Source organism: Eubalaena glacialis, chromosome 1, assembly GCF_028564815.1.
Source record: "Eubalaena glacialis isolate mEubGla1 chromosome 1, mEubGla1.1.hap2.+ XY, whole genome shotgun sequence".
NCBI lineage: Eukaryota > Metazoa > Chordata > Mammalia > Artiodactyla > Balaenidae > Eubalaena > Eubalaena glacialis.
This window is the reverse complement of record NC_083716.1, coordinates 240,631,638-240,657,423: the sequence shown is the minus strand read 5'-3', so window position 1 is coordinate 240,657,423 and position 25,786 is coordinate 240,631,638. Positions and strand designations below refer to the sequence as shown.

General features: G+C 52.1%; 1 protein-coding gene across 1 annotated transcript; it reads right to left on the bottom strand.

The window, feature by feature from the left end:
* Positions 1–519: 519 nt before the first annotated feature.
* ING5 (inhibitor of growth family member 5) lies at positions 520–23,024 on the bottom strand. Its single transcript, XM_061189521.1, has 8 exons — positions 22,956–23,024; positions 20,489–20,560; positions 17,798–17,964; positions 16,560–16,671; positions 16,301–16,394; positions 5,446–5,581; positions 5,292–5,353; positions 520–3,767 (listed from the first exon to the last, which is right to left on the bottom strand). Exons 1-8 carry the CDS (start codon positions 22,990–22,992, stop codon positions 3,725–3,727), a joined length of 723 nt encoding a protein of 240 aa, XP_061045504.1. The 5' UTR covers positions 22,993–23,024; the 3' UTR covers positions 520–3,724.
* Positions 23,025–25,786: the final 2,762 nt, after the last annotated feature.

Here is a 25,786-nt window from a genome sequence, read left to right as displayed (position 1 = left end):
TCTCCCAACCCACTGTGACCAGGTTGGGTTTCTGGACCCTGACTGTTAACACTCGTCAAGGGAACGTCCTAAGAGCTGTTTAGTTCCCACAGGGCCTTGGCGCCCAAGCAGGCCTAGAGGGTGAAACTTCTGTTCCAAAGGAAGCACCTTAAGCCTCTAGAAAGCGGCCACTTATCTTTCTTGTGAGCTTGGGGACCAACTTGTGATGCCACGACACAGCTGAGGCCCAAGGCTGTCCACCGACCAAGGTGCGGCCGGGGATCCTGCCCAGGCCCGTGGCAGTGACACACCCACTCTGGTCCACTGCACGTCCCCTTCAAAAGGCCACACAGGATGTACTTCTCATCTCCGGACACGATGTTAAGTTTTATTGTTTCCCAAAAGGATGCATTCTCAAACGTTTGTTCCAAAAAATACTTTATTCATTAAACAATATATCCATAATCTATAACATGATCCAAAAATACAGATATACATCTTTACATTATTTAATAAAAAGATTTACAATATTATCTTTCCTTTACAAAGAGAACATCAATAATAATTCCTTGAAAATACAATGTAACATTCATGTTAAAGCTGCATCGTTTTGGATGAGATGTGGTATGATGAACACCACAAATACACACTAGGAAGGAACTTCACAGAACTCTCTCCTGAACGAGAACATTTTTCTTAGATGTCCCATTTTAAAATTCCTCTCAACACAGGTAATGAAGACCAACCACTGTTCACTAGAACTTGAGGAAAGCCTGAAACCTTCCATGCCGTGACAAGTGTCCCAGCCCCGCCCCGGGGCAGGCCCTGGCTGTGGCCACATGGGGAAGCTGCTCTTCAGACAGCGTTATTGCTCGAAGCAGTCCTCGCCAAGGGCTGCCAGTGACGGGTCAGGAGGCAGGACTGACACACAGCCGGCCACTGTCCCCACACACCCCTGCAACCCCCTCACACCCACCCCCGTCACTGCTGCCTGGGGCTGCGTCCGGCATCTGCTGCCCTGGGCAGATGGGAAGCCACCCGGCTCACGTGGCCCTGCCAGCACCAGGTTCACGGCCACCTGCTCGGGGGCCCAGCCTGCAGTGGGGACAGTCACACAGGCCTCGGTGTCTGCGTCCCAGCCACAAGCCCCACGAGCTTGGCCACAGAGGCGGGGGGCTCAGTTTAACACCTGCTTTTACTGGTGCAGCATGTGTTCTCCTGCAGGAAAACGAGAGGATGTTTCTCCAACTGCCGACAGATAAGACAGCACTAGAAACAAGGGAACGACTGTGCTGCTCCTCTGCACGAGAAACCTCTTCCCCCACAAGCCAGCCCCACAGCCACACAGCGCCGGCACTCTCGCTCGCGCAGAAATGCTGTGATGGCCCAGGGCAGCCTCCACCTCGGCGAGGGTCGGGCGGGGCTCCAGAGCAGCCTCCAGCATCAGCCCCGGAGCCCGGCGAGCATCCCGATGAAGGCGGCGGGCCTCAGACGACGGCGCGAGCGGCGTGGGCTCCAGCCGACCCCTCGGGCCAGGACGTTCCCGACCACGTGGCCACCAAGTGTCTTCTGTCACAGGCAGCACTAGCGTTCGGGGAGGCCAAACGATGCTCCGGGGACTCTTTCTACTCTGCTCGTGTTTTCCGTTTTCTCCTAAGCTACGTGCATATTATTTTGGTGATATTATTGTAACCAGCAAAAAGTAAACACTAGAAACGTATAAGCACAGAAACTTTAACAACAAAAAAAAAGGTCCACACGTGGGATGTTACACAGTGACGAGCAGGATGGTACCATCGGACTTTAAACAAAAGTTTAAGACAGAGAAGTCGGTCATCCTTCCTGGGAAACGACCGCGGCCTCAGGAAACCAGGTGACAATCCCAACTGAATCAGCCAGCAACCCGCATCCACAAACACCATCGCTTTCCCGCAGTAACAGCGGGTGTGAAGTGTTCACAGATGAAGTGCAAATATTAAATTAGCTTCTAAAGAATCACCACAAGCTTATTGTACTTACCTATCTTCTCCACAAAAACTGGTAAAAGAGTGAAGAAAAAAATTTTTTCCACATTTATTCCCCACAATCCTTAAACACCTGTGTTAACAAAATCCTAAGTTATGAAATACCAACGCCCCTGGGTTTCCAGCCAATGCTGAGACTGAGGGTGCTGACAGCTCTCGTCCGGACACAGCCCCCCTTCTCTGCGGCAGCAGAAGGGCATCGGTTCTAGAAAGCCGTGTGGCTCCGGGATCCTCCAGGGACAAGCTACAGCAGCGGCCGACCCCCTACCCCACCCCCAGCCCGAGACTGGACAGGCCACACGTGCTGAACCCAACTGCCCGCGGTCATCTGGGATCAAGTGCCACTCCGTCAGCTCCCTCCAGAAAGGCCAGAGTCGGACACGGGGCACAGGCGAAGCCCCACTGGGAAGCTCAGACGCAGACCCCAGCCACACCCCACTTTCATCTGCTGAATATTAACTAACTCTGCGGGGAGTGGCCCCGTCTAGGACACAGCCTCACAGGTTCCCTTCTGCTTTCTTTCCTCTCCTTGGTGAATATTAGAAAATAGGAGGAGCATCTATAGTAACAAGGCCTCAGGAGGAAGCGGGTGTATCATTCCAGATGGCCTTCCTTATAAAGAAAACAAGGTTCTTCGAAATTGGGAATCTCAGCCCCAAGTCTGTCTCATGGACTTCTGGCCTGAAGACAGAAGCAGGTTTCCCCTTCCGTAAATGCACGCCGGAGGCTCTCAAGTCCGAGGACACCTGCAGAAGTCACGCTTTATGGACCATCACCACACACGGAATCAACACACCAAAGGTATGCAATCTCCCCCAACTATTACCAAAAAGACGGTTCAAAGTCGGTTTGGTGAATGCTGTTTAAAAAGAAAGGACACTCTAGTTTCCTAGATTCATCCAGAACTGCTATTATGGCACAAGAAATTCACAAATCACATCACATAATTGTCTCCTGATCTAAGCTGCTCATCTGCTGTGCAAATGAACAGGTTTCAAATCAGCCTCTAGCGGCCTGGACTCACTTCATATTCACACAGACCACTATCTTCATGCTACCACGATAATTCATCTTCACAGTAAAAACGCCAGGAATTCCCAGGGAAACAGAACATCAGCCCGTCTGCTGGGCCATCTCTTATCGTTCGCTAATGGAGAGCCGTTTACTCCAGAAAGTAAACCCCTCACAGAGGGAAGCGGGAGTCCAGATGAAAAGGCAGTGCACAGCGAGGCTGAGACCCCTGCCCGCCCCGAGGAGAGCCGGCCCTTCCCAGGCTCGTCACCAGGCTCCACATGCACCGCTCTCAGTGAGGGTCAGAGGTGCCTGTAGTGGTGCCGGGCTCTCGGGGAGCAGCCCCAGGAAACCACAGACAGATGACCAGGGCTCACACCTCCAGCTGCAAAGCAATGGCAGCGTACCAGGCACGCACACCCCTCGAAGTCCTGGGGCCACTCGCTGTGACCGCCATGCTTGGGGCCACGGGTCCGTACGAAAAGTCATGAGAATGGAGTCACTGTGGTAAGTCCCCTAGGGTCACTCCTCTGGACAACAGGGCTCAGGTGGCTTCTTGTTTGTTTTAGGAAATATCCAGAATTACAACTGGCCATTGAGTTATTAAATATCATTGGAAACAAGGTCGTTTTAAAATGAAGATAAAATATTGCGACGTGAATGAAGGGATGTATTAACGTGCTCTTCTGGTCCGGGCGTCCGCCTCTTCCTTACTTCTTCTTCCTCCTTTCCTGAACACAGCGTGGACAGAACCTGTGATGAGAAAGGCACAGTGAGGGGCCCTTTGCACGTGGGCGGCCAGACCCCGTTTCCAGGATGGATGGACGCTGCTGAAACGGCACCAGGACAGAGACCCACAAACGCAGAGAGTGCAGCCTTCCCATCGGGGAAAACCCCCCACGCGGGCCATTCCATCCAGCACGTCTGTTCTGAAGTCGGTGGATAAGATACGGGTCGGCGAGCAGAATGGTGTTTACACACGAGCATTCCTCTCGACCAAGCTCATGGGTCCTCGCTGCGCGACGACAGCGCCACTGGGACTGAACGGGAGGCAAGCAGTCGAGCGGGGCCCCTTAACCAGGCAGGAGCAGACCCCCGCCCGCCCCGCGGAGCTGAGCGGGCCCTGGTGACCCTGGGCAAGCAGGTTCCAGAGCCAGAGACACAGGGGGCTGCTCTTGGTCCCTCCTGGGCCCTGGCAGCCCCGTAACAGAAGGGAGGCAGCTGATCCCGTGTGATGCAGCTGCCCCGGCCCCGGCCACCAGCACCTGGTCCAGGCCAGCGAGTGAGCCCGGCCCTGCCGGGCCCCGGGGTGGAGGGCACCGCTGCACCAGCGCGCACGGCGTGCAGACTCCCAGACACGGGCTCAGGTCTCAGACCTAGGCGGGAAGCAGCCTGCTCTCTGCCATCTCCCAGGGGAGCCCAGGGGAGCCGGGAGTTAGACAGCGGCGGGCTGGGGCTGCGCGCTGGCTCCCCGGCTGGCTCTGCGCATCCCGCCCTGTTCCCAGCAAGTGGTGGGCAGACCCTCTCCTCCCAGAAGGAAATGATTTTCCAGTGCCTACTAGACTCTTGCACCCAGAGGTCCCACAAACAACTCGAACCCACCACGTCCAAGTCAAACTCAAATCGTCCTCCCCGCCTCCTGTTCCCGGGACTTCGCTTCAGCGCAGGTCAGCAAAACCAGACTTCTACGCACACTAAAGCTGCCGCTGCCCACTGAACACAGGACGGAACAGATGGCGCCACGACCCACGGCACGTCTTCTCGGTGGAACAGAAAGCCCGCGGCGCTGAGGGTGCCTGGCCTGCGCCTGGCCAAGGCCTGGCTAACGTTCTTCATCTTTCGTCAGAGCTCCCGGGGAGGACTCCCCATTCCCTGTTTGCATCTGCGATCATCTCTGCCTCGCTCAAGAGTCAGAATGGCCGTCGTTTGGGGGAACAAGAAGTGCAGGTCACCCTTGATCAAGGCAGGGGTTGGAGCGCCGACTCTTTCCACAGTTGAAAATCACATATAACTTACAGTCGGCCGTCCACACCCGCAGTTCCTCCACACCCGCAGATCCAACCCACGGGGGATCACGGAGCACGGCAGTATTTACCATTGAAAAATATCCACATCTAAGTGGTTCAAACCCATGTTGCTCACGGGTCCCTACATTATGCAAACATAATAAGAGCCACGACCCCGCGTGAGGTGGGTGGGTGTCCCCCGCAGCTCGGCCCCGGGGACCAGGACCAGCCGCTCACCCAGTTCTCCAGGAAAGCCGGCGCCCATACTGACCATTTTCCTTTGGGCTTCGTGGTCAGGTCCACACAGGCGAAGTGAAACCACTCGATGGGGCACTGCAAGGCGAGGGAGGAGGTGGTCAGCCCCGCGCTCTGGGTGCCACCCGCCCCGAGGGCGCCACCCCAGGCCCCAGCGAGGCCCCACTCACGTCCGGGTTGTCACAGCCGATCATCTCCCCATAGGACACCTGGTGGCACAGGCAGTAGGTGGGCTCGTTCGGGTCCACGGGCATGTCCAGCACGTCAGAGGGATGCACCGACAGGATGGTATCAGTGAACTCGGACCTGCGGGGAAACGACAGCGGTGAGCGGGGGGGTAGGGGGACAAGCTGCCCCGGATGGCGCCAGACAAGGCCGTGCACGAAGGTGTGGGAGGGTGTCGGGGGCAGGCGCTCACCACTCAGCGTCCAGACCAGTCGCCCGGGGGACCGGAACCATGGCCGGCCCCCGCCCCGCCCGACAGGGCCTCTCCCCAAGCTCCGCCCCCAGCCTGGGTCAGCGCCCCCAGCCTCCCGTGGCCTCTCCCCGGCCGGGGCAGGCACACGTCACCACCACCAGGGGACACCTGGCAACGTCCGAGAACCCACCTGAGCCCATCCAGGCAGCCCAGGTGTCTGAGTGGCCCTGACCCCGCCAGCTCGCCCTGCACCTCCCCCACAGGAAGGGCCACCGCCTCGCCGCCAAAGCCATGGGAGCCCCTGCTCCCCTCGCCCGGCCCTGGCTCTGACCCCCAGGAGCCCACCACCACCTACCCAGCTGCCCACTGTCAGCAGGGCCGCCCTCACCTGTCCACGCCAGGGAAGCAGCCTGTCGCCCGGCACCCCCCAGCTGCCCTCTGGGCTCCACCCACAGCCCAGCCAGACCCCTGCACCGTCCACACCGCCCTCCGATCCGCTGCCTGCAGCTCTGCAGCTGCACACAGGGAAGGGCTCGTGGAATCGACTCTCATGTGCTTCGTTATTTAAAACAAAAGCCGCGAGCTCAGGCTGGTGTAGACAAACAGTACGTTCCCAACAGTACAGAAAGAAAACCCTCCCTCCCCCACCCCCAAAATAAAAAGTACAGGCGCAGATTCAAATGCGTACTTGCTAACCAAACACAGCAAGTCACACGAGGAACACGGCAAAGGGAAAGCTAAGACACGGCGGCCGCCGGGCGATCTGAATATACTGACCGGGGTGAAACGAAGAAAATCTGGTCCCGAAAGGGATTCACTGCTCACGTGCTCCCCGTGCACCAGAGTCTAGAAACACGCTGCGCCTTTGCGACCTGCCTCCCGGCCCAGCGAGGTGCCCCGGCCGCACACCGTCCCTGACACAAGTACGCTCGGTGCCCGCGCAGCTGCCACCCGGGGCCCTCCCTCTGTGTGGGCCCTGCTCTCCGTCTCTGGGGACGTCACAGAAACGCGTCCTGGCCCCTGTGCTTTCAAACTGCTTCAGGCACAGCCGCGAGCAGGCCTTCGGGCTGGGGTGCTGTGTCACCGTCCACGGGGTCCTGTCCTGCCGCCAGGGGCCTCCCTCCCAGGTGCCCCCCGGGGAATCAGTGCAAACCCTCGCGGCAGCCACCCACCAGCGGACTCGCGCCCCTCCTGCGGTGCTCCCCGCCGCCGGCACAGACCTCGCCTCGCCTGCTCCATGCGTTCTGCTTGAGGCTCGACCGCGCTGCACAGTTCCAGCTGCCGCGCCACCTGCGCCCGTCACCCCGGGTTCAAGGGCACTGGCCGGGTGCGTGGCAGTAGGAGAGGCTGCAGGGCTTGTGGGGACCCCCCGGCGAGGACACCCCCAGCCAGCGAGCAGGCCCGGGACCCCGCACCACCGCCCCTCCAGTCTGACCTGGAGGGAGCTCCGGGGTCGGAGGGCGGAGGGAGCGGCCGGGAGGTCACGGGGGCCGAGCCCACAAGGGCCCTTCTTCTGGCCGAGCCCATTCCTGGGGCAGGCCAGGGTGACGCCCCAGGCAGCAGTGCTGCCCCTCGCTCCAGACCCCGGGATGTGGTGGGCACCCTTCACCAGCCACCCCAGGGAGCCCCACACGCTTCGCCCCCCCCACGCGCGTCCCAGGCGCGTCAGGACACGCCCCCCGACAGGCACGGCTACTCATCCTCAGAAGGAACGGCGCCCACATCCGCACGCAGATCCTGCCTGGCTCACGGGCCGTACAGACAGCAAGGACGCACCCGAGGTCTGGCGCTCGCCATTCGGGTGGCCCCCCTGTCTGGCCCCGCAGGGTGACAGGACCTGCCACTGACCCTGGAACTGCAGCATCACCCCAAGGCAGGCCGTGAAGCCACAGCGCCGGCAGACGGAGGACACTGGCCCGCACCCAGCCCGCGGGTGTCCTGTCCTCTCCAGACACCGCCCAGCCCCGTCCTGCCCCAATGGCCCCTGGGGACAGGGCGCCCCCGGTCACATGGCAGAGCGGGACTTCAGGGCAGGCCTCAGCACCCCCGGCCCCCTCTGTCTGTAAACCGGGGCGGTCACGGCACCACCGCCCAGGGTGGCCGTGGAGAGGAAACAGTTCACGCGGAAGCGCCGGGTCCAGCCCGACTTACCGAGGGCTCTGCCAACGTCGCCGCCCCTGACCAGCCCTTCTCACCTACCGCTGCTGCGGCCAGCGCTACGAACAGCAGCCAGAGACACACACGCCAGCCCCCGCAGTGAGGGGAAAGCTACAGGCCCGGCCGGCTCCAGCGCGCCCGCAGAGACAGGGTCAGACACCCGGGTCACCCCCGAGGTCTGCGCCGCGGCCAGGCACGTGCCCGTCGGGGAGGCTCCCACTGCACCAGGGAGCCAGCGTCTTGTCCCTCCAAGGGGACTCATGGAGAGGAAGGGACACAGGAGAACACCTGCTCGTCCCCAGAGGAGGGCGGCATGCCTCTGGGCCCTAAGCAGGAAGGAGCAGGAAGGCGCGGAACACTGCTGCCACCACGAGGTGAAAGACAAACCCGACAGACTGCTAAGGTCATACTTTAAAGACCCTGGACAGCTGTGGAGTGACACAGGCCAGATGCCTGAGGGCTGAGGAAGGGGCAGCAGCCGAGGGAGCAGGCCATCCACCTCCCATGCTTGGCCGAGGCCCGGACGCCCACCGGGGACCACACCGACACTGCAGGACCCTGCACACACGGCCGTGACCCTACAGTCCATTTCCTGACCCTGGGGCCATGCAGAGGCTGCAGAGTGACATCCCTGGTCTCTGAGCAGCCAGCCTCCTCCTCCAGACCTCCGCAGGAAGGAAAGCCAAGCACCTCCCACAGACAGCCATTGGGGCAGCAAAACAGACGCTCTGGCTTCTCCGTCAGGAGCCAGGAGGCCCCCTGCCACCTTCGCCACCCCGCCCCAAGCCTGCTCCATCTGCCTGGACCAAAGAAGGGCAAGCCATTCTGGGGGAGCGCAGGAACTTCCCTCTCCACGTGCCTCCAAGGCCAGACGACGAGACAAGTACGTGACGTGAAAAAGCAGGAGTGGTAACCAGAGGAAAGCGGGCAGACAGAAGCAGATGCAGAGACGACCCACATGTTAAAATTAGCAGAGAAGGGCTTTAAACACACATTACGAAGAAAATGTAAATAAGAGAGATGCAAATATGGAGACTTTTCAAAAAGGAACTAAAATCCGTAAAAAAGGAATCAAATGGGTGTTCCAGAATGAAGACTACAGTACGCGGACTTACAGTTGACCCTTGACCAAGGCGGGTTTGAAGTGCGTGAACACACTAACACACAGGTTTTCTTCAGTGGGTACATGGTACAGTGCTACGTGGCCCGTGGTTGGATGAACCCTCGGATGTGGCACCTCAGGCTCAGAGGGCTGACTGTAAGGTGATACACGGACTTCCAACTGCACGGAGGGCTGGTGCCCCAAGCCCCACATTGTTCAAGGGTCACCTGTAACGTTTATGGTCTCATCCATCTACAACGGACACAGCCTAACTGTTCCCACACAGTCAACAAACATCCCCCATAAGGCAGATGCTTTCAATCACCTCTGACACAGGTCTCATGGCCCAGCATTAAATGTCCTGCCAGATCTACAAAACCGGCTTCAGTAAGAACACACACAGGTCGATGCATTCCCCAGGATCACCCTGCAGAGCAAACAAGAAGGAGATGCACTGTCTAAATGCTCAACAAAGAGGCTCTCACAAGGGTTCACATCTCATCAGCAACATCCAGACTCTGGAGAATGCTACAAGCCACACAGCGCAGGTCCTTCAAGAAGGAAAATTATGAAGAAAAGAAAGGGATGGAGAAAAACTTACGCATTAAAGAAACTTTACCTAAAAAAAGACCCTGACGAAATAACAGGTACTGAGCTGCCCTCCTACTATGAACAAGAAGAAAACTGGACAAGATACCTGAAGTAGAAGTTTCCAGACACTACACAGAAGGCAGCACAGGATAGCGATCCTGAGAAGGTAAACAAGCCAGGTGAGACCTATGACCTTCTCAGCTTTCTGCATGGAGGCACTTTCCACACGCCAGTCCTTAGAGAGGAGCAAAGCCTGCATGTCTAGAAGGAGGGAAAAACCAAAGCTCAGGCAGGGTGAGGCTGCTGGAACTTGGGGGCAGGGTGCTGGGAAGGAGGGAGCTAGAGAGAGTGCACTGCGGAAATCTGCAAACAGATCCATTTGAGTTTTTAGCTAAAAATTAAGCTGCCTGTGCACAGAGTGACAATCCACAAGGCCAGGCAGAGAATACCAGGGACCCGTGAGCTGAACAATTCCCAGAGCTCACACGCAGCCTGGGCGACATTCAAGTTCCAACCAGCCAGAATGGAAAGACCTCGTCAAACACCAAATACATTCAGAGGAGAACCCAGAAGGGTCATACCTTAGCAGGAGGGTTTAACCAACCCTAGAGTAAAGGCTACTCTAACCTAGGGGTTGGCAAAATACAGCCTGCAGTTGGCTGCCTTTTCTACAAATAAAGTGTTAATGAAACACAGTCACATCATTCATCTACATATTTTCTGTGGATGCTTTCAATATTAAACAGCAGAGTTGAGTGGTCACAACAGAGACAATATGGCCTACAAGCCTAAAATATTTACTATCTGGCATATTAAGAAAAAGGTTTTCTTTAACCAACGTTAAAAATGTGCCTACAGGGCTTCTCTGGTGGCTCAGTGGTTGAGAGTCCACCTGCCAATGCAGGGGACACGGGTTTGAGCCCTGGTCCGGGAGGATCCCACATGCCGCGGAGCAACTAAGCCTGTGCGCCACAACTACTGAAGCCCACGTGCCTAGAGCCCGTGCTCCGCAACAAGAGAAGCCACCACAGTGAGAGGCCTGTGCACCGCAACGAGGGGTAGCCCCCGCTCGCCGCAACTAGAGAGAGCCTGCGCGCAGCGAAGACCCAACACAGCCAAAAATAAATAAAAAGAATTTTTAAAAAAATGTGCCTACAAAGGATCAAGCTGCTCCACAGGTGACTAAACTGGTGACAAAAATTTAAATTAATTTTTTTTTAACTAATTAATTTATTTATTTATGGCTGTGTTGGGTCTTCATTTCTGTGCAAGGGCTTTCTCTAGTTGTGGAAAGCGGGGGCCACTCTTCATCGCGGCGCGTGGGCCTCTCACTATCGCGGCCTCTCTTGTTGCGGAGCACAGGCTCCAGACGCGCAGGCTCAGTAATTGTGGCTCACGGGCCCAGTTGCTCCGCGGCATGTGGGATCTTCCCAGACCAGGGCTCGAACCTGTGTCCCCTGCATTGGTAGGCAGATTCTCAACCACTGCGCCACCAGGGAAGCCCCTAAATGATTTTTTTAAATTCAACACCCATTAAACGAAGACAACAAAATCCTGATATTCAACCACATGACACTGACACAGTCTTAACATCGAGTCAAAAATTACTAGACGGGGGACTTCCCTGGTGGCGCAGTGGTTGAGAATCCGCCTGCCAATGCAGGGGACACAGCTTCAAGCCCTGGTCCGGGAAGATCCCACACGCCACAGAGCAACTAAGCCCATGCGCCACAACTACTGAGCCCGCGCACCACAACTACTGAAGCTTGTGCGCCTAGAGCCCATGCTCTGCAACGAGAAGCCACCGCAATGAGAAGCCCGTGCGCCGCAACGAAGAGTAGCTCCTGCTCGCCGCAACAAGAGAAAGCCCGTGTGCAGCAACGAAGACCCAATGCAGCCAAAAATAAATTAATTTTTTAAAAAATTACTAGACATGTGAAGGAGGAGGAAAATGTGATTTACAACCAGAGAAAAAGCAGTCAACAGAAACAGACCTGCCAAACTCATCAAAATGTATGCATTACATACTGTTCTTTGTATATCAATCGTATCTTAATAAAGCGGCTTTAAAAAAAAAAAAATGAAATAGACCTGGAAATGACACAGAATCAGAAGAGAAAGTTTTTTAAAAAGCTGTTGTAAAATGATATATTCGAAGACATAAAGGAAAATATATGTGTAATAATAGACAGGGCAGGTATATAAAAAAAGAAACAAACAGAACTTCCTGAGAAGAAAATTTCTTAAATGAAAGATACACTAAAGGAGATTAAGATTAAATTAGACAACAAGGAAGAAAAGACTTGAAGATAAAGTAATAGAAACTATCCAAATGTAAGCGTAGAAAGAAAATTTCTGACAAAATAATAAGCAGAGCCTCAGTGATCTGTAGGAAAATATCAAGCTAACACACATATATGATTGGAGTCCCATAAAAAGGACAAAAGAGAGCAGAAAAAAAAATCTGAAAAACTGGCTGAAAAATTACAAATTTGATGCGAACTATAAACTAACAGTTTCCAGAAGCTCAATGAGCTCCAAACAGAAAACACACAAAAAACCCACACGAGGACACATCATAATTAAGTTGTTAAAAATCAAGTTGCTGTGAACTTCCCTGGTGGAGCAGTGGTTGAGAATCCGCCTGCCAATGCAGGGGACACAGGTTTGAGCCCTGGTCCGGGAAGATCCCACATGCCGCGTGGAGCAACTAAGCCCGTGCGCCACAACTACTGAGCCTGCACTCTGGAGCCTGTGAGCCGCAACTACTGAGCCTGCGTGCTGCAACTACTGAAGCCCGTGAGCCTAGAGCCCGTGCTCCACAACAAGAGAAGCCACCACAGTAAGAAGCTGCGCACCGCAACGAAGAGCAGCCCCCGCTCGCCACAACTAGAAAAAGCCCACGTGCAGCAATGAAGACCCAACACAACCAAAAATAAATAAATAAAACAAATAAATTTTTTAAAAAATCAAGTTGCTAAATGGAAACCTTAGAAGCAGCAAAAATAAATAAAGCCACTTATATACAGAAGAACAAAGATAAGAATTACCACTAATTTCTCATCAGTATCAATGCAAGATGGAAAACAACAGGACATATTTAGTGATGAAAGAAAAAAAGTAGTCAACCTAAAACTTTATATCCAACAAGAATATCCTTCAAAGATGGAAGTGAAATAAAGATATTTTCAGAGAAACAAAACCAGAAAATTCATCACCGTCAGCAAACCTGCACTGTAAAAAATGTTAAAGAAAGTTCTTCAGGCAGAAGAGAAATGACACCAGATGGAAATCTGCATCTACATATAGTGAAGGGCATTGGAAATGGTAAATATATGGACTAACTATAAAACTTTTTCTCATATTTTAAAATGTGTTTAAGATAAGCAATGATTTAGACCTAAAGCAATAACAACAATATATTCAGAGACTTATGTCATATGTCGAAGTAAAATTTTTGATAATAGCACAAAGGACAAGAGGCAGAAAACAAAAGAATACCCATGTAGGCTCTTACATTAAACATGAAACAGTATAGTATTATTTGAACTTCTTTGTGATAAGTTAATGAAACAGGGTGTACACACTGGAATAGTCCTTAAAATGGAATACTGAGGAAATTCCTTGGTGGTCCAATGGTTAGGACACAGCACTTTCACTGCCGGGGACCTGGTTAGATCAGGGAACTAAGATCCCGCAAGCCATGCTGCGCAGCCAAAAAACAAACAAACAAAAAACAAAAAAATAAAAAATAAATAAAATGAAAACTAAGACTTCTTTGGATGCCATTGACACCCACTTAAAAAAAATGGAATACTGAAAAAATACATGATTAATCCAAAAGAAGACAGGAAAAGAACAGATGGGACAAGGAGACAACTAATAGCAAGATAGTAAATTTAAAGCCAACCATATCACTAATTACATTAAATCTGGTCTAAATAGTGCAATGAAAAGGGAGAAATTTTCAGACTAGATAAAAAAGCAACACTCAATTATTTGCTACTTTCAAGAAACTCACTCTAAATACAAAAACACAAATGTGGTGAAAGTAAAAGAATGAAAAAGGGAAAAAACACACCATGTAAAAACTCACTGCAAGACACCTGGAATGGCTATAGTAATATTAGACAAAACAGACTTCAAAACAAAGAATATTATGAAGGACAACAAAATAAATAATGATAAAGGAGTCAATTATTTTTAAAAAACCTAAATGTGTATGTACCTCCAAATAACAGAGCTTCGAACTACGTGCAGCAGAAACCCACACAGCAGGAGGAGAAACAGACAAATCCACGTCTAGAGCTGGTGATCTCAACACTCTTCTCTCAGTAATTTATGCAAGTAAACAGAGTATCTGTCAGGATACATAAAACTTGAACAGTGCTGTCAACCAAGTTATATAATTGACATCTACCCAACAACAGTAAGATACACATTGCTTTCTAATATATATGGAACATTCAGAAAAACAGACCATAAACCATAACCCAAAACTTAATCACTTTCAGATGATTTCAATTACAGAAGTTCTCTGATCACAGCAAAATTAAATTAGAAATTGAAATTAGAAAGTTAGCTGGAAAATCTCAAATTATTTGGAAGCTGAGAAGCATACTTCTACATAAGCTATGGGTCAAAGAAAAATCACAAAAGAAAATTTTAAATATTTTGAATGGAATAAAAATAAAAACATATCAAAATTTGTGTGATGCAGCTAAAACAGTAATTAGAAGAAAGTTTATAGCTTTAAATATTTATATTAGAAAAGAGGGAAGTATGAAAATCAATGATCTAAGCTACTTCCACCTTAAAAAGCTAGAAAAAGAAAAGTAAATCCAAGCTAAGTAGAAAGACAGAAAGAATAAAGATATTAGCAGAAATAAGTGAAATAGAAAACAAACAGTAGAGAAAAAAATTAAAATCAATGAAACCAAAAGCTAGTTTTCTGAAAAGATCAAAGCAAAATGAGAGAAGACATAAATCATCAATTTCAGGTCTGAAAGAGTGAGCATCAGTACAGAACCTACAACATCAGAAGAATAATAAAGTAATATTATGAATAACCTGATGTCAATAAATGTGACAACTTATATGAAACAACAAATTCCTTGAAAGATGTAGATTACCAAAACTGACTCAAGAAGAAATAGAAAGGTTGACTAGTTCTATAACTTTAAAGAAGTTGAATACAGCATCAAACTGTATACTTAAAATGAGAACATTTTATTGTTATGTAAATTATTCCTTAATGAAGTTAATCTAAAACGTTAAAAAAAAAAGCAACAAGACTAAACTATAGGGTCCAGGAGTGCACGTGTCGGGGACAAAACTACAAAGAAAGAATGGAAGTGAACACCCTGTCTGTCTGGGTCGTGTGTGTCTGGGGCTGAGGAAGTGGTGATTCTGACAGGGCACAGGGAAGGGCCCCCCAGGGAGTATTAGTCACCGACCAGGCAATGATTACAAGGATGTGCCTCTTACAGTAATTCGTTAAACTACACGTTTTGTTGTGTGGTCTTCTGCATCTGTGCCTTACTTTACAATACAAAGACACTATTTGGGTTTTTTTTTTTTTTTTTAAAGATAAAAGTTTAAACACCAGGTTTAAGAACCAAAACTTCTCTTTTGTCAAAAACTAACTCTTCTGAGCTCTCCCCATAACTGTCAGAATCATCTCCACAGAAGCCACTTGGCATTTTAGCATCTTCTATGAAGCAATGTTACACTATCTTGGAGGATGAAGCAATCACATTCATATTCTATGAAGCTATCTTGGGGGGTAGGGGGTAGCAAGTGAGAGAGTGCTTTAAATGAAATATTCTGAAGTTCAAGTTAAATGACATGGATATTTAATAAATGCAGTCACACAATTTAAAAATGAATACATCTAAAACATGTATTTATATATAAAATGATCAACAGATGTGTATTCAACTACTAGGAAGTGGCTTAGCTTGAACCGCACCAAACATCACCGTGTCCCTTAAGAGGCAGGGCACGCAGTGGCTAAGAGAATGGGTTCTGGAGTCAGACCGCCTGGTGCAAACCCAACAGCTCCGAAGCCTCGGTCTCCACGACTGCAACACTGCTCCCTCAGGTTGCTGTGAGGACCAACTGACCCGACACGGGCAAAGCAGGAAGAGCTACAGCACACCTGGCACGGGCAAAGCAGGAGGAGGTACAGCGCACCCGGCGCGGGCGAAGCAGGAGGAGGTACAGCGCGCCCGGCGCGGGCGAAGCAGGAGGAGGTACAGCGCGCCCGGCGCGGGCGAAGCAGGAGGAGCTACAGCGCGCCCGGCGCGGGCGAAGCAGGAGGAGGTACAGCGCGCCCGGCGCGGGCGAAGCAGGAGGAGGTACAGCGCGCCCGGCGCGGGCGAAGCAGGAGGAGCTACAGCGCGCCCGGCGCGGGCGAAGCAGGAGGAGCTACAGCGCGCCCGGCGCGGGCGAAGCAGGAGGAGCTACAGCGCGCCCGGCGCGGGCGAAGCAGGAGGAGCTACAGCGCGCCCGGCGCGGGCGAAGCAGGAGGAGCTACAGCGCGCCCGGCGCGGGCGAAGCAGGAGGAGCTACAGCGCGCCCGGCGCGGGCGAAGCAGGAGGAGCTACAGCGCGCCCGGCGCGGGCGAAGCAGGAGGAGCTACAGCGCACCTCGCCCAGGTAAGCACTTCCTCAGCCTTAGTGGTCACCGGTGCTTCCATCCTGAGCAAATACCAATGGTGTTCTTCAGGGAAAAAGAGAAAAAAAGCACCTCTCACCCTCCTTTATGCTTCTTCTTCTTTGGGGTGTCTTCTTCTGAGGTCCTCCTGCCACGACCCCGGGAGCCCCTCTTTTCTTTCTGACCTCGACCTTCTGAAACAACAAAGACCACAACTTTGTTCACAGATTTCACTGAAGCAGGACAAGATTTACCCAACTGTGATATTTACCATAATGTTCCTAACACACTTATCAGACAAAATTCTTCAAAACTCCATAGTTAACAATAACAAAATGAAGACAAATTAACAGACTTGCTTTTTAGCCCCCGTCCTCCAGAGCTTTCGAAGTCGCTGCCCTCCATCTTGTCCTTCAGGTCCGCCTCGAAGCGAGCCAGGTCCGCATCAAGCCTCCGGATGTGCTTATCCACCTACACAGAAGGATGCTCACACATTCCGTTCGAAACTCAGAGCAAAACGCCTCAGGGTCACAAATGCTCCTGACGTCAAGCAGAAAGCCGTGTCTGGCCCTTAAATTGAGTCTAGAAGTAACAACACTCTGCTAGAACAAGGCCTGCTATTTCCAACTTGATGCAAGGGTCTTTTTTCCCCACATTCTGTTCCCCATCAACAGAATAAATCCTACTCAGGGAAAAAAACTTGAAGGCAGGCAACAATGAGAAACAGAGCCGTAAGATGCAATGAAGTAAAGGGCTGAGGACCTTGGATACTAGATCCTGACGTAAAATGTGAAGAGCTATAGGTTCGTCAACAGAAAATGACTGTTGAAGACGGAGTTCAGGACGGAGCTGGAAGGAAGGACTGCACAGGACAACTGCCCGTGACAGAGGGGATGCTCCTGTAGCGACAAGGACGTGACGAGACACAGCACCAGCTGGCTGGTGACGGCCGTCCAACACCGTCCATCACGGCCCCCGACTGGAAATGAACCACAGTCCTAAGCTTCATTACACGTCAGAGAGAAAACGGACTGCCTTAAGGACGTTGATCACACCTAACTCCTTAGAAGACAGGCTGATTACTCAAAGGATTTAGCACTTTGGAGCATCAAAGTCCCACACATAGGCATAAAGCTCTCCTCCTAGAGGATTCTTTCTCAAACACGACTGATTTCAGGGTTTAAGAAATCACTGTTTGTTTTATTGGGGGAGGCAAGGACGGGAGCCTCACTACACGACCTCATGTGCGTCGCAGAACGGCTTTGTGCCACCTTGCAAATCCCAAGAGAAGCGGACTTGAGAGGAAACTGGACAAAAGCAATTCTAGGACTTTACCTAAAGCTGACAAAAACAAGCATTAAAAGTATATATAAACGAACAAGCAAAACGGGCACAGGACACAAGACTGCAGTAATGGTCCCAGGACGAGGACTCCTCCAATGTGCACTTTCTCTAGCAGCATCGCTCTACCGCAGCCCGGCCTCCACCTCGACGCCCCGTTTCTGAGCAGCCACCCCCTTGTTGCGTGAAAGGGAGGAGCGTGTGGGTGGGGAGGCCCCGCCCCCGCCTCCCCTCCCCCGCCTCCCCTCCCCCTCACCATCTCGTAGGTTTGCATGGCCAGCTGCACCTTGTCGTCGCTGTACTCCCTGCACTTGCTGTAGGCACTCTGGATCTTCTGCAGGTGCTCCACGCGCTGATCCGCAGACAGAGTCTTCACCGTGGAGATATACTCCGCGGCCAGGATGTCGATCTCGGCTTTCTTGTCTGATAGAGTAACGGGCGAAAAGCCAGGACACGCTCACCAGACTGGCAACCAATAAAGCCTGACAATGACAAGGGCCAGCAAAGAAGTGGCTGGCCCAAACTGGCCGCCAGTGGTGGGCACAGCCTTCCCAAACACTTTGGATCAGGGAGACAAGCAGACACCCCGACCAGGGCAGTGCGCCAATGACAGTCCCAACGTGTGACGCTGCCCCAGCAAGGGTTCATCGTGCCCTCTTGGACTCTCAAGTCTGAAGAGTCCATTTATTATTGTTTGAATAATGATGTGCTCACCTTACCTATGACCCGGCAGGCTACTCTCAGGTACATACCCTAAAGGTTTAGAGGCCAGGGTACACATGGGAAAACATTCATAACTGCAGATAATAGAAAGCAACCCAAACGTCCAATCTACAATAAAACAGATAAATAAGCTGTGATCCATTCACACAACAGAACGCTACCTAGCAACAAAAAAAACATAACAACATCGGTTAATCCCACAAAAGGTGACACTGAGCAAGAAAAGCAAGACACAAAGGAAAACACACTGTATGACTCCATTGATGTTAAAGGCAAAGACAGACGCAACTCTTAACTCTTTGGTTTAGAGAGGTGAGAAAACCATTCTTGCAAGTGAAAACTCAGGGTGTACCCCTTGGGGAAGGGGGCCTGCTCATGAGGATCACACAGGCCCCCAGGCACTAGAGGCTCCATTTCTCCATCTGGGGAGAGGTTCTCCGGGTGCTATTTGCTAAGCAATCTACAAATGTTTATGCTTATTTCTGAATATAAATGCTTTATCTCACCATAAAAGAAATCTCTGTATTCACTAGTCAGGAAGCTGTTCCTTAGTGAAAAACCACAGCTCTTCCAATCTTGCAAAACATGTGCCTAGCACAATGAGTGAAAAAGTGCCCATACCCAAGCACATCACCATGAAATGTAAAACCTCAGGGATAAAGAGGAAAGCCTAAAAGCTTCTAGATGGGAAAGGGAAAAAAAGATCACATATTCAAAGGATGAGAAATCCAAATGACATCAGACTCTCAACAGCAACACAGAAGCTGGGAGACAATGCAGCAACGCCTGCCACATTCTGGGGGAAATGCCTGTCAATCTGGAATTCTATACCCAGCCAAACCATTCACTGCTGCATTTTCAGACATGCAATGGTATAAGAAATTTACCCTGCTGTAAATTTCTTTCTGGAAGCTCCCAGAGAAAAGGCTCCTCTGAAACAAACAGGCAAATCAAGAAGTAGTATGTTTACAACCTAGGAAACAGGGCTCCATGCCGAAGAGGAGCAAAGGGAGAGCCTAGGAATACCTAGGGCAAGGCGTGCGTGGCAGGCCCGGAAACAGTCGGCCCGGACGGGACCGCAGGACAGAGGCTCCAGGAGAGAGGTCTCCATGGAGAGCACACACAGAACTGGCAGGTAACCTGGTGCAGCAGGCACACTGAAAACGAGGAAAACAAAACCAACAAGCAAAGCATTAAGAACTCCAACAAAAAGACAGTTACTCCAAACAGGGCATGTGAGCATAGCGTATGGTAAACTACCCACACAGCAGCCCAGGAAAGAAACAGCATCACTGGACAGCACAGCATCACCACAATTCAAATTCTAGTCCATTACACCCAGGAGACGGGGGGAGGGAGCTGTGTGCGCATGAACCGAGCAGGGCACAACTAGAGATGTAAATCTTCACTTTTTGTAATAACTGAATAGATAAAGTCTAAAACCAAAAGGAAATAAAGTAAGAAACAGCAGCAAAAATGAACTGTTTGGAAATAGGGAGTTAAATACCAAAAGATCTAAAAGGACTAACTGTTTAAACTATGTACACATAGTTTGAAAATAGAAAATCTTTTAAAGGAAAGAAAAGGTAACAAATACTTTGACTGCGGGAGGGGATGACGATTATAAAGATGTGACATGGAGACGTGTAGGGACACAAGGAACTAAGTTTGACTTTAAAGACTCAGCACTAGGGGCTTCCCTGGTGGTGCAGTGGTTAAGAATCCACCTGCCAGTGCAGGGCACAGGGGTTCGAGCCCTGGTCCAGGAAGATCCCACATGCCACGGAGCAACTAAGCCCATGTGCCACAACTACTGAGCCTGCGCTCTAGAGCCCGTGAGCCACAACTACTGAGCCCACAAGCCACAACTACTGAAGCCTGTGTGCCTAGAGCCCGTGCTCCACAACAAGAGAAGCCACCGCAATAAGAAGCCCGCGCACCGCAACGAAGAGTAGCCCCCGCTTGCTGCAACTAGAGAAAAGCCTGCGCCCAGCAACGAAGACCCAACGCAGCCAAAAATAAATTAAAAAAAAAAAAAAAAAAAAAAAGACTCATCACTCTCTCTGACACACTACCCAACACCTGCGGCCCAGGGCTGGACAGCAGCCCCACTGCCCCAGGTGCCTGGAAGACCAGTGCGCCACCCCCAGCATCCCGGTGCTCCGCTCCTGGCCTTGGGGAGCTGCTCCCCACACCCTGGCTGTTCTGAAAGGTCTGAACCCACCTTCTGTCCTCTGGTCCAGCTCTCGCATCAGCTGGAAGTTCCTCTGAAGCTCACAGGGAAGGTTCTCGATACCTGAAACACAGACACATGCTTCTCAACAGCAGGACAAAAACCCACCTTCCAAGCTTCATACTTCAAGGCTACAAACAATAAGCCCACTCTGGCTTCTGTTTCTGTTAGGGTTTGGAGAGAAGAAGAATCAAGGTATCTTTTTTCAGGGACGCGAGCCAAACATTGAAGACAGTGGGGAATCCAGCCCTCCCCTATTTCACACTGGTAATAGGCTGATGCGCTTCAGAACCTGTCAGAAACTCGAGAAGTTAGAGGCGAACAGAGGGCAGAGGAAGGAAGATGCCTGTGCGACTCTCCCACCGCAGACCCCAGGCCACTCCTCCCCTGCAGACGCCCCACCACAGAGAACAAGCCCAAACCCCGGGGTCCTCCTTGCTCTCCCCCCACTCTACTCTGAACTCAGGGCATTGGCTGGTGCCCACCAGGGCTGTGCGGTAGAACTTTATGCCAAGACAGAGCTTCCCGACACAGCAGGCACTGGCCACACGGGGCTACTGAGCACCTGAAATGGGGCCAGTACAACTGAGGGACTGAACTTCTCATTTTACTTGAGTTTATTTAAAATCAAACAGACCGTGCGGGACAGCACAGGTAAGGACCCTGCCCCACACTGCTCTCCTGTCCGCATGGCCAGGCTCCTGGTCCAGGCCAAGCTCCCCACCTGCCCGCAGCCAGGACGGGCCCCCTCCACAGATGACCACTCTAAGAGCTCTGTCTAATTGTACAAAGCTGCTGCTTAAGCCCCAGTGTTTCCCAGCTCACGAGGAGAGCAGCACAGACCCACCCACGGCCTCCAGGCCCACCACGCCCTCCCCGTGGGCTCCCCTGCTGTCCTACCAGGGCTCTCAAGACAGTGCCACCCCTGCACTCTCAAGACCTGCTGGGCTCCTCCATGACCTTTAAACTTCTGTGAACTTTTAAAAACTCTGTCTCTCCCATCTGAGAGCCAGTTCCAGGAAAACAGGGATCATGTCTGCTTTCTTGGCACACAGCAGGTGCTCAGGGAGTGAGCAGGGACCTCCGTCCGCAAGCCTTCACGTGGGTGTCCCGCACAGGACAGGAGTTGTGCTCCTCAGACCCTCCTCCTGGGGCCCCCTGGGCAGGCACCGGTCAGAGGAGGGTAAGCCGCAGCACCCCGAACAGGCACCTGGGTGTAGGCCTCTCCAGTGACGATGGTGGGGAAGCCCCTCCCTCCACGGTGCTCTCCGGCCCAGGACGCTGTGCTCAGGTTGGGCCATGCCTGGGAGACCCCCTTGGGGAGGGCTGGATCCCCACTGCCTTCCCCGGAGCCGGGGTTCACTCCCTACTCTCAGCAACCTCGGGTGGGGGTCTGGGCGCCCAGGCCCGGATGACTGAAAATCCCCAGTGCAGCACAGGGCTCCAGAGCTACCAGGCAAAATCCCCACCAGCCCGCGTCCCCAGGCCATGTCCCCGCCAGGGCCAGACTGGAGTCGGACCGCAGGGCTCAAACGTGGGATCGCCACTCTCCAGTGAGTGACCTTGACAAGCTACTTAGCCTCTGACGCAGCATCACCCCGGCTGTGAAATGCGGCGAATAACCACCTGCTCAGGAGTCCTCCAGAGGGTGCAACCTGTGTGACGCCTCGGGACGTTGGCCCACTGTGATGACCACTGCCTTGAACACCCTACCCACACGTCTAAGTAGCGCCTCCAACCCCCTGCGCAAAAACAGGTGCCCTCAGAGACCCTCCGCGCCATCATGCCTTGCAGATGCACGAACTGAGGCTTGGAAGCGACTCCCAGGTCACAGCACAAGCAGGCACAGAACCCAGAACCCTCAGGCCCTGGGCCCCCCAAACCCGGCCCAGAGTCCCAGGGGACTGGGACTCGACCACCTTAGTGGGTCACCACGGTGGGGGCGGGTCCGGGAATGGGCGGGACGGGACGGGACTCGGAAGGGCGGGGCCTAGACAGAGAGGGCGGGGCCGGGGCGGAGAGGGCGGGGCCTGGGCGGAGAGGGCGGGCCCGACGACGAAGTTGGCGGGGCCTAGTGAATGAGAGGCGGGGCCCAGCCAAGGAAAACGGGTCCTAGGTAGGAGAGAGTGGGGCCTATGGCGAAAGTGGGCGGGGCTGAGCCTGGGAGGGTGGAGCCGAGCTGCGCTGGCCCCGCCCAGCACCCGCCGGCCCCGCCCCGCCGTGACGCACCTGGAATTGGCGCGGCCGTGACGGCGGGACCCCGCGCCGCACCTCCCGCGCCCCTCCCTCGTGGGCCCTCCCGCCCCGCGCGTGCCTCAGCCGCTCCCGCCGCCTCCGGGCCGTCCCGCCGCCCCCACGTGCCCCGGGGTCCGCGCGCGGAGCCTAGTGCGCGGGGGGGTGGCGCGGCGGAGGCGGCCCGGCCAGGGCGGTGGGCCTAGGGGGCGCGAGGGGCGCTTACTGTCCAGGTAGTGCTCCAAGTACATGGCGGTCGCCATCTTCGTCCGCGGCCGCGCTCTGGGTCTGCGCGGGCGGTGGCCCCGCGAGAGGCGGAGGCGGGGCCGGCGTGGTCACTATTAATGAGCCCCGCGCGCTGATTGGTCGCCTACCGGGGCGGGGTGCCGTTTGAACCCGCCCCACGGCTTCCGGTCGGGGCCGCGCGAGGTGTCGCGCGGGAGCTGGGCGGTCCCGGCGGGCGGGCGGAGGAGGTGTCGGGCAGCGGGGAGCTCGAGCGCGTCGCGACCCCTAGGAGGAGCGGCCTCCGGGGCCCCGCGGGCCCAGACCCTTGCGATTCCGGGGGTCGGCCGGGGGCAGTCGTTCATCACTGAAAATGCACGTTTAAAGGTACACCCTCATCCGTGAACTCTTCACTAAACCCCAGGCAGATATTTAAGAGTGGAAACACGTTCATTGTCATTTGGCAATTTTATCTTCATTGTAGAAATTCAAACTGTACAGGAATTTACAGTTTCCCAACCTCCCGAAGTTACAGGACTGTGATTATCTTGCTCACCTTTCAGTCTAAATGATAGCAGTTTCGGTGCAACCTTTCTGGCCCCATTTAATGTTTGATGTGAAAATGCACACGCGCGCGCTCGCGTACATAATTGCACTCTACCCACCTTTTTATTGTTTTAAGTAGATAAGTGTTTTTATTAATAGACTTTATCTTTAGAGCAGTTTTTGGTTTTCAGAAAAATCGAGAAGGAAATATAGAGTTCTTATACACCCCCTCCACACATACACACGGTTTCATTTATTATAAACATTTTCCATGGGTGGGGTACATTTATTAAAATTGATGAAGCAATACTGATACATTATTATTCACTAAAGTCCATGGTTTGCATTACGAATTATTGTGTTGTACAATTATGTTAAGTATCCACCATTACAGTATCATACAGAATATTTGCACTGCCCTAAAAATCGTCTGCTTCTCCTATTCATCCCTCTCCCTGCCCCCGAACCCCTAGCAAATACTGATCTTTTCACTGTCTCTAGTTCTGCATTTTCCAGAATGTCATATAGTTGAAATCATACAGTATATAGCCCTTTCAGATTGACTTCTTTCACTTAGTAATAGGCATTTTAAGTTTCCTCCATTCCTTTTCGTGGCTGGATGGCTCATTTCTTCTTAATGCTAAAGAATATTTCATTGTCTATATGTTCCACAATTTATCCATTCACCTATTATTTAGTTACCTATTTTTGGCCATGCCGCGCAGCACACAGGATCTTAGTTCCCCAACCAGGGACTGAGCCCGCGCCCCCTGCAGTGGAAGCACAGAGTCTTAACCACTGGACCACCAGGGAAGTCCCTCCATTAACCTACTGAAGACATGTTGGTTGCATCCAAGTTTTGTCAATTATGAATAAAGCTGCTATTATCATTCATGTTTTGGTTTTCATGTGGACATTTTTTTTAAACTCCTTTGGGTAAATACCAAGAACTGTAATTGCTGGGTCACACTGTAAGATTATGTTTAGTTTTGTAAGAAACCGCCAAACTGGGACTTCCCTGGTGGCGCAGTGGTTAAGAATACGCCTGCCAATGCAGGGGACACAGGTTCAAGCCCTGGTCCAAGAAGATCCCACATGCTGCGGAGCAACTAAGCCCCTGTGCCACTACTGAGCCTGCGCTCTAGGGCTCGCGAGCCACAACTACTGAAGCCTGCTCGTCTAGAGCCCATGATCCGCAACAAGAGAAGCCACCGCAATGAGAAGCCCGTGCACCACAACGAAGAGTAGCCCCCGCTCGCCACAACTAGAGAAAAGCCCGAGCATAGCAACAAAGACCCAATGCAGCCAAAAATAAAAATTAATTAATTAAAAAAAAAAAAAGAACCCACCAAACTGTCTTCCAGAATGAGCTGTACTATTTTGCATTTCCACCAGCAATGAATGAGAGTTCCTGTTGCTCCACATCCTTGCCAGCATTTCGTGTTGTCAGTGTTTTGGATTTTGGCCATGCTAATAGATGTGTAGAGGTATCTCATTTTATTTCCAATTCCCTAATGACAAATGATGTTGGGCACCTTTTCACATGCATATTTTCTGCCTGTACATCTCTTTGGTGAGGTGTCTGTTCAGATCTTTTGCCCAGTTTTTAAATTGAGCTGTTGGTTTTCTTAATTGGTGTCACACTATCCACTTTTCTACCATTTACATTTTTAACTGCCATGTTTTACTCAATTTTATGTCATTCTGTTTATTAGATGTATTTCAGAGTGTTAGTGTACCATACTTTAACAGACTCCTAATAGATGAACAATATTTTGATTGTTCCCAGTCTTTCATTACCATAAATAGTGCTCTTTGGAACATTTGTTCATACACCTGTATGTATCTGTTCCAGTTATCTACTGCTGCATAATAAAATACCTGAAAACTTCGTGGTTTAAAAGAAGCATTTGATTAGAGCTCACAATTTTTGTAGGTCAGGCATTCCAGCAAGGCTCAGTTAGATGATTCTTCTGTTACGGTAGAGATCGCTGGTGTGGCTGGAAGGCTGCATTCAACTGGCACCAGGGACCAAAGCACCTACACATTGCCTCTCCAGCCCAGTTGTGCTTCTTATGTGGCTGCTCAGGGCTTCTGGAGATTTCCAGGAGGCCCTGGTGGAAGCTGCCAGACTCTTGTGACCTCACCTTGGTCATCCCAGGACATCACCTCACCACATTCTATTGGTTGAGTCTGCGGCCAACCCAGACTCGAGGGGAAGGGAAAGAGGACCCCCACCTCTCAATGGGAGGAGTAGCGCAGTTGTGGCCATCTTAATCTACCACATTG